Here is a 5751-nt window from a genome sequence, read left to right on the forward strand (position 1 = left end):
GGGGGCGGGGCGAGGCCGGCCCGGCAGTTCCGGGCTCCGCACACGCGGGTCGTGGCGGCGGCGATCGGGGACCGCCACCGGGACCGCGCCGGGATTGGGATCGGGATCGGGATCGGGATCGGGATCTGGATCGGGACGGGCCCGGGGCAGCGCAGCGATGCAGCCGCCGCCGCGCAAGGTGAGCGCCGGGCCGGGCCGGGCCACGGGGCGGGTCACCGGGTCCGGGTCCTCCCTCGCTGCCGTGTCCTGCAGCCGTGACCGAGCCTCGGCCCCGGCGGAGCCTCACGGGGCTGGGGAAGCGAAGCCGCGCTTGGGCGGCACCCGGGAGTGGGGAGCGGTGGGGACCGGCACCCGGGCGAGGGGGTAGCGCATCCCGCACCCCATCCCGGCCGGGGCTGCGGTGCCACCGGGGCTGAGCGGGACCGTCCCGCAGGTGAAGCTCACCCAGGAGCTGCGGGTCCATCTCCTGGAGCAGCTGTCGGGCCTGCAGAGCAAGCAGCAGCGGGACGCTGAGCTGCTGGAGGACATCAGGTAGGACCCATGCGTGTGTGAGATCCCCACCGAGCTGAGGCCGGGCAGCTGATCCCRTTGGTGTGTGCGTCCCTGGCTGACCGGACAGCTCATCCCACGGGTGGSCAGGGACCGGGCACGGCTCACCTTGAGCCTGTCACCTCGAGGTCATGGGCTCCATCACCCACTGGGGTGGCCTGATGGGGACAGGATGGAGGCAGGGGGTGATGGAAGGGGGGGATGACAAGGGAATGGTGGCAGGAGGTGGTGGGAGGGATGGCCCATCCCTACCCCTCTCTGTGTGTCCTCTCCGTGTCCCCTCTCCCCCCAGGTCCTACAGCAAGCAGAGGGCCACCATTGACAGGGARTACGGGCAGGTAAGGAGGGGCTGTCAGACTCAGACCCACCCTGCCTGTGCGGGGCAGGAGCTGGRCACAGCCCCACGCAGGTGATGGGCAGCCCTGGCAATTATCGAGCCTGGCCGCTCCGTGTGGCCCCGGAGGGTGAAGGCAGATGGATGCAGCTTCTCCCTGCCGGGAGGACCCKGAGCACGGCCAAGCACCCGCTGGGGGCTCTGCTGAGCACAGCGCGGCACGAACCTTGGGTGTTTTRGGAGCCTGGGGGAGGAAACCGCTGGTCTCTGCTGTCTGCTGGGTCATCGCAGGGCGCTGCTCTGAAATGTCACAGCTTGGTTTTGCTGTGAGATGTCCCCGCAGCATCCCTCGGGGACATTGTGCAGCAGAGCTGTGTCCCCCCTTCCCACAGCTGGTCACCGTGTCACCCTCTCCCTCACACCCCTCGGGCTGGGGGGGACCGTCCCCACAGGGTTGGGGTCTTGTGGTGCTTGGCTTTGCTGGGAGCTCCTCTACTCTGTCCCTGTAGYCAGTGTCCCTCGCTGGTGTCCCCTTGCAGGTGCTCTGTCCCACGAGCCACAGCAGGGGGGTCCTTTCATTGTGGTGGCTGCTCCCCGAAGAGGTTTTCTCATAGGGAGCATGATGGGATTCCTGCTGACACTGAACTGTGTGTGTCCCTGGGCTCATGGGGGGAGCAGCTGGGGTGRGGGAGCCCAGTTTTGGGCCCAGAGCAGGGTGGTGGGTGCTGGGGTGCTCCCCAGGGTCAGGGAGTGCCAGTGATGCCGGGTCTGTCCACAGGCACTGCAGAGGCTGGCGAGCCAGTTCGTGAAGAGAGACTGGCAGCGGGGCCGTGGCGATGCTGSTGACTCCAGGTGGGCTGGGGACAGGGACAGGGCTGGGGACAAGGGGCTGACTATGGCTGCCCATGGCCCTCCCGACTGGGAGAAGCCTAATGCCAACCAGGATTTGGGTGTCACCGGGATGTCCCCAAATCCAGGGACCTGCTGGGACTGGGGGTGCTGGCAGTGTTGCTGGGCATCCCTGAAAGGGGTCAAGCGGCAGGGAGTCCCCAGCCCTGTGTGAACCCTGTGCCCACAGGACTGCAGCTGCCGTCTGGAGAGGTGTCATCGAGGGGACAGCACACGCCGGGCAGGTCCGTGTCACCGCCTCCGAGAGCTACCGCGCCCTGGCTGCCGAGGCCGCCCGCAGCGCCCGCCTCTCCAAGGAGAGGACGCTCAAGAAGGTACCGGGGCGAGGACATGTCCCCTGTGCCYGGGCGGTGGGGACAGCTGTCCCCCCAGCTGACGCTCCCCGCAGGGCATCGAGAGGCTGCAGAAGGCGCAGGTGGAGCTGCTGGAGACGGTGAAGGAGCTGGACAAGGCAAAGAAGCAGTTCAGCCACCTGCAGCGCAGCAGCGAGGTGGCCAAGGACAAGGCGGCCGACGTGGAGGCACGGTGAGTGGGGGATGTGGGGCGGGGGGGCTGTGGCTGCAGGGTGGTCTCACATTCCCCTCCCATCCTCCCCAGCCTCCGGAAGAGTGACCGGCGGATATTTCACACCAAGGCCAGTTTGCAAAAGCTCAGTGCCAAGGTCAGTGCCGTGGGGGGCTGGAGGGGCATCCAGGCGGGTAGGTGCAGGGGGCACAGGGGTCTGTCCCTACCATCACCCARCCCTGCTGTCCCCATCCCACAGTTCTCAGCAAGACTTGCTGAGCACTCGAGGCAGCTGGCAGGGGTGCAGAACGAGTACAGCTTYGCCCTGGTGTCTGCCACTGCCCACCTGGAGCATTACCAGCGYGTGGAGCTGCCCGCAGCCATGCAGGTAGGGGCTGCCCCGACCCCCTGTGCCCCATTGCCAGGGTCCCACAAGGATCATGCTCCCCCAGCGGGGCAGCAGGGAGGGTCCTGCCAGCACAGGGTCAGGACTGGCTGCCCTGGGGGGTCAGGGGTGCTCCAGGGAGGGGATTTGCAGTGCCAGGGGGGTTCCCACCCACTTTCCCCCAGGCCCTGGATGGGGATCTCTACGAGCGGCTCCGGGAGCATCTGTCGGCCGCCAGCCGGACGGAGGTGGAGACCTGCCGGGCCAGCCGGGACTGGTTCCAGGGCGTTGTGGAGGCATCTGCACGGGTAACAGCACCGTCCCGGGAGCTGGGTGGGACAGGAGGGCACAGGTGAGCCCCCAGCCCCACACCGCTCCCTGCTGCAGGTGTGCCGGGAGCAGGACCTGCTCCTCTTCCTGCAGGACCACCCCGCCTTCTCCCTGGCGCCCGAGCAGCGCTTCCAGCTCACGGGGGTGGAGGAGGTAAGTGGAAGAGGGGGACATAACAGCAAGGTGGGGTCTGCACAGCCACCCCTTTGTCACCCCCTGTCCTTGCCCAGYTGTGCCTGCTGCCACCGGCAGACGACGGGGCCAGCCTGGAGAAGGAGGCACGGCGCTGGGCCACACGGGTGGCCCGGGACTGCAAGAACAGGGCGCACAGCGAGGAGGTGGGTGTTGTCCCACCCCACGGAGCACCGCGGGGCTCAAGGAGGGGCTTTTCCACCACCCTCTGAGCTGTGGGTGCTTGCCCAGGTGTTGCAGCGGCTGGAGGCCAGGCGGCAGCAGGGGCCGGAGGCAGARGCAGCGGCCGTGGAGCGGCAGATGGAAGAAGCGAGGGAAAATATCCGGAAGGCAGAGGTGGGTCCCCAGTCAGGGGATTGTGGGGGGTTCGAGCTCTGTCACCCCCAGCRTGGGGGATGCAGGGACAGGGAGGGGTGGAGGCTGGAATGCTGCGCTTGGGGTGTGGTGCTGGGGATGCCGCCACGCTGGGGGTGAAGGCAATGGGATTGGGACTCGTCCCCTTGGACCGTGACCATGTGTGATGTCCCCAGGTGAGCCGAGTGAAGGCCGAGGCACGGCTGGCACTGCTGCGGGCAGCAGGGCTGGACGTGGACGCCTGGCTGGCCGGGGCCACAGTGGGGACAGGGGAGGAGACCCCCACGGGGCTGGACCCCGCCGAGTTCGATGACTACGAGGACAGTGATGAGCYGGATGAGGACGAGGAGCCGGGGCCTGCTGCTCGCACCTACCCCTWCACCTGCCGGGTGATCTTTGGCTACCAGGTATGGCCCTGCCTGCCTGGCCCTCACCCTGCCTGCCCAGGGATGGCACCTCAGCCGCTCTGCCACTTTGTCWTTTTTCCTGCAGGGCTGCCAGGCAGACGAGCTGTCCATCAGCCAGGGCGAGGAGCTGGAGATCATTGAGGATGGAGACGCAGAGGAGTGGGTGAAGGTGGGAGCAGTCTGAGCCCCCCTCAGTGCTGGGTACAATTTTTGGAAGTCCCCAGGCTGTCCTCACTCTGGAGCTTGGGATGTTCATGYGTTTTCTGCCCCTTCAGGCTCGGAACAAGGCAGGGCAGGTCGGCTATGTCCCTGAAAAGTACCTGCTGTCCCTGGGCTGCGAGTCAGGGGCTGGGCTCGGCCCCCCGGGACCCTCTGCCCTGCACCGCCAGCTCTCCAGCATCATGGCTGCAGAACTGGTGCTGGAGCCTGGAGGTGGGTGCCGGGCATCATCCCCACCCCGGGGAGGGGAACGGGACCCCAGAGGTGCTGAGCCCCCTCCCCGCCGTCCCCACAGCCTGGCTGGTGCGAGCCCTGTACGACTACGAGGGGCAGAGCCCYGAGGAGCTGAGTTTCCCCGAGGGGGCCATCATCCGGGTGCTGCCYCGTGCCCCGGGCGAGGTGGATGATGGCTTCTGGACTGGTGACTTCGATGGCCGCATCGGCGTCTTCCCCTCCCTGGTGGTGGAGGAGCTCACCGGGGGCCGGGAGGCGGCCGGGCAGGTTGGTGGCAGGAGGGTCAGTGTTGGGCAGCCCCCCATCTTGCTGCAGTGAAGAGCCCCCTCCCACTRTTCCCTCGTGGTTGTGTCTCCCCAGGAGCTGCCGTCGCCATCCCCTCCGCCCTTCTCCCCTCCTGGCCTCACACCCGGGGCCAGCCTGGTGCCCAGCCCTGCTCCTGAGACATCGCTGGGAGGTGAGTGCTGGGGGGACTGGGASGGRACTGGGAAGGGTTGGGGGGCCTKGAAAGCCAGGCTGAGCTGCYRGGCCCTTCCAGGTGGCCGGCAGGAGGGCACGGGCAGCGGGCAGAGCTCTCCGGACCTGGCAGCCACCCGCCTGCGGCCGGTAAGTCCCATCACAGCCATGCTGTGACCCCAAACCTGCCCCAGCCCCCTGTAATGGGGGACAGTGCCACCCGTGTGCTCTGGGGGGTCTGAAGTGGGATGAGTGGCCTCAGCATGTTGGCACCACTTCTCTCCCTCCCCTGTTCCCTCTCCTCTCCACAGCTCCGTGCACCGCCCCCGCCGCCCGGCARAGCCCCCGAGCCTGACCCCGAGCTACACTTCAGCTGACCCTGCGGCCCCCCAGCCCTCCCTGACCCCCAGAAAGCTTTGCCTGAGCAAACCACCACAGGCTGCTGTGCCGGCAGCAAGGGCTGGTGCTGCCCCGTGYCCCGAGCTGGTCTCTGCAGGGGCTGCATCCTGCCCAGTGCTGCTTGCAGAGTGCTCCTGCATCCCACTACAGCACCCAGAACCCCTTTTTGGGGTGCCTAGTGCCACAGCCAGGCCCCACCTCACTCCTCTCTTGCCTCTGTCCTTCCTGCCTGGCATCACCCCTGCACCCTCAGCTCAGCCCTGGTTCCTGGGGGGCTCATCCCTGGACCCCTCCAGCCCCCACAGCACCTCCTCACGGGCAGGAGAGGGCGGGGGAGGCTGTTCCAAATAAATCCAGCTGGCCCTGGCCGGGGGTTCAGCAGCTTTAATGGTTGTAGCTCGTCTATGTACAGGGCGTTACACACCGAAGCTGGGCCATCCTGCCCCCGGGGCTGGGCTCCGGGCCCTCCTGCGCTGGGC

General features: G+C 67.6%; 1 protein-coding gene across 2 annotated transcripts; it reads left to right on the forward strand.

The window, feature by feature from the left end:
- Positions 1-7: 7 nt before the first annotated feature.
- Positions 8-5646, forward strand: FCHSD1 (FCH and double SH3 domains 1). 2 transcript variants are annotated; one of them, XM_057385583.1, is made up of 19 exons: positions 8-178; positions 434-531; positions 842-887; positions 1662-1735; positions 1962-2106; positions 2181-2317; positions 2390-2453; positions 2556-2684; positions 2867-2989; positions 3069-3164; positions 3242-3349; positions 3435-3539; positions 3734-3964; positions 4050-4133; positions 4240-4396; positions 4479-4684; positions 4778-4874; positions 4956-5023; positions 5185-5645. In XM_057385583.1, exons 1-19 carry the CDS (start codon positions 158-160, stop codon positions 5248-5250), a joined length of 2055 nt encoding a protein of 684 aa, XP_057241566.1. In that variant the 5' UTR covers positions 8-157; the 3' UTR covers positions 5251-5645. The 2 variants fall into 2 exon arrangements, with proteins under 2 accessions (XP_057241566.1, XP_057241565.1); XM_057385582.1 differs by lacking the exon at positions 8-178 and having other exon boundaries at positions 464-887; positions 5185-5646.
- Positions 5647-5751: the final 105 nt, after the last annotated feature.

This window comes from Malurus melanocephalus, unplaced genomic scaffold (assembly GCF_030028575.1).
Source record: "Malurus melanocephalus ecotype Western Australia unplaced genomic scaffold, MMel_1.1 scaffold_845, whole genome shotgun sequence".
In the NCBI taxonomy this organism is placed as follows: Eukaryota; Metazoa; Chordata; class Aves; order Passeriformes; family Maluridae; genus Malurus; species Malurus melanocephalus.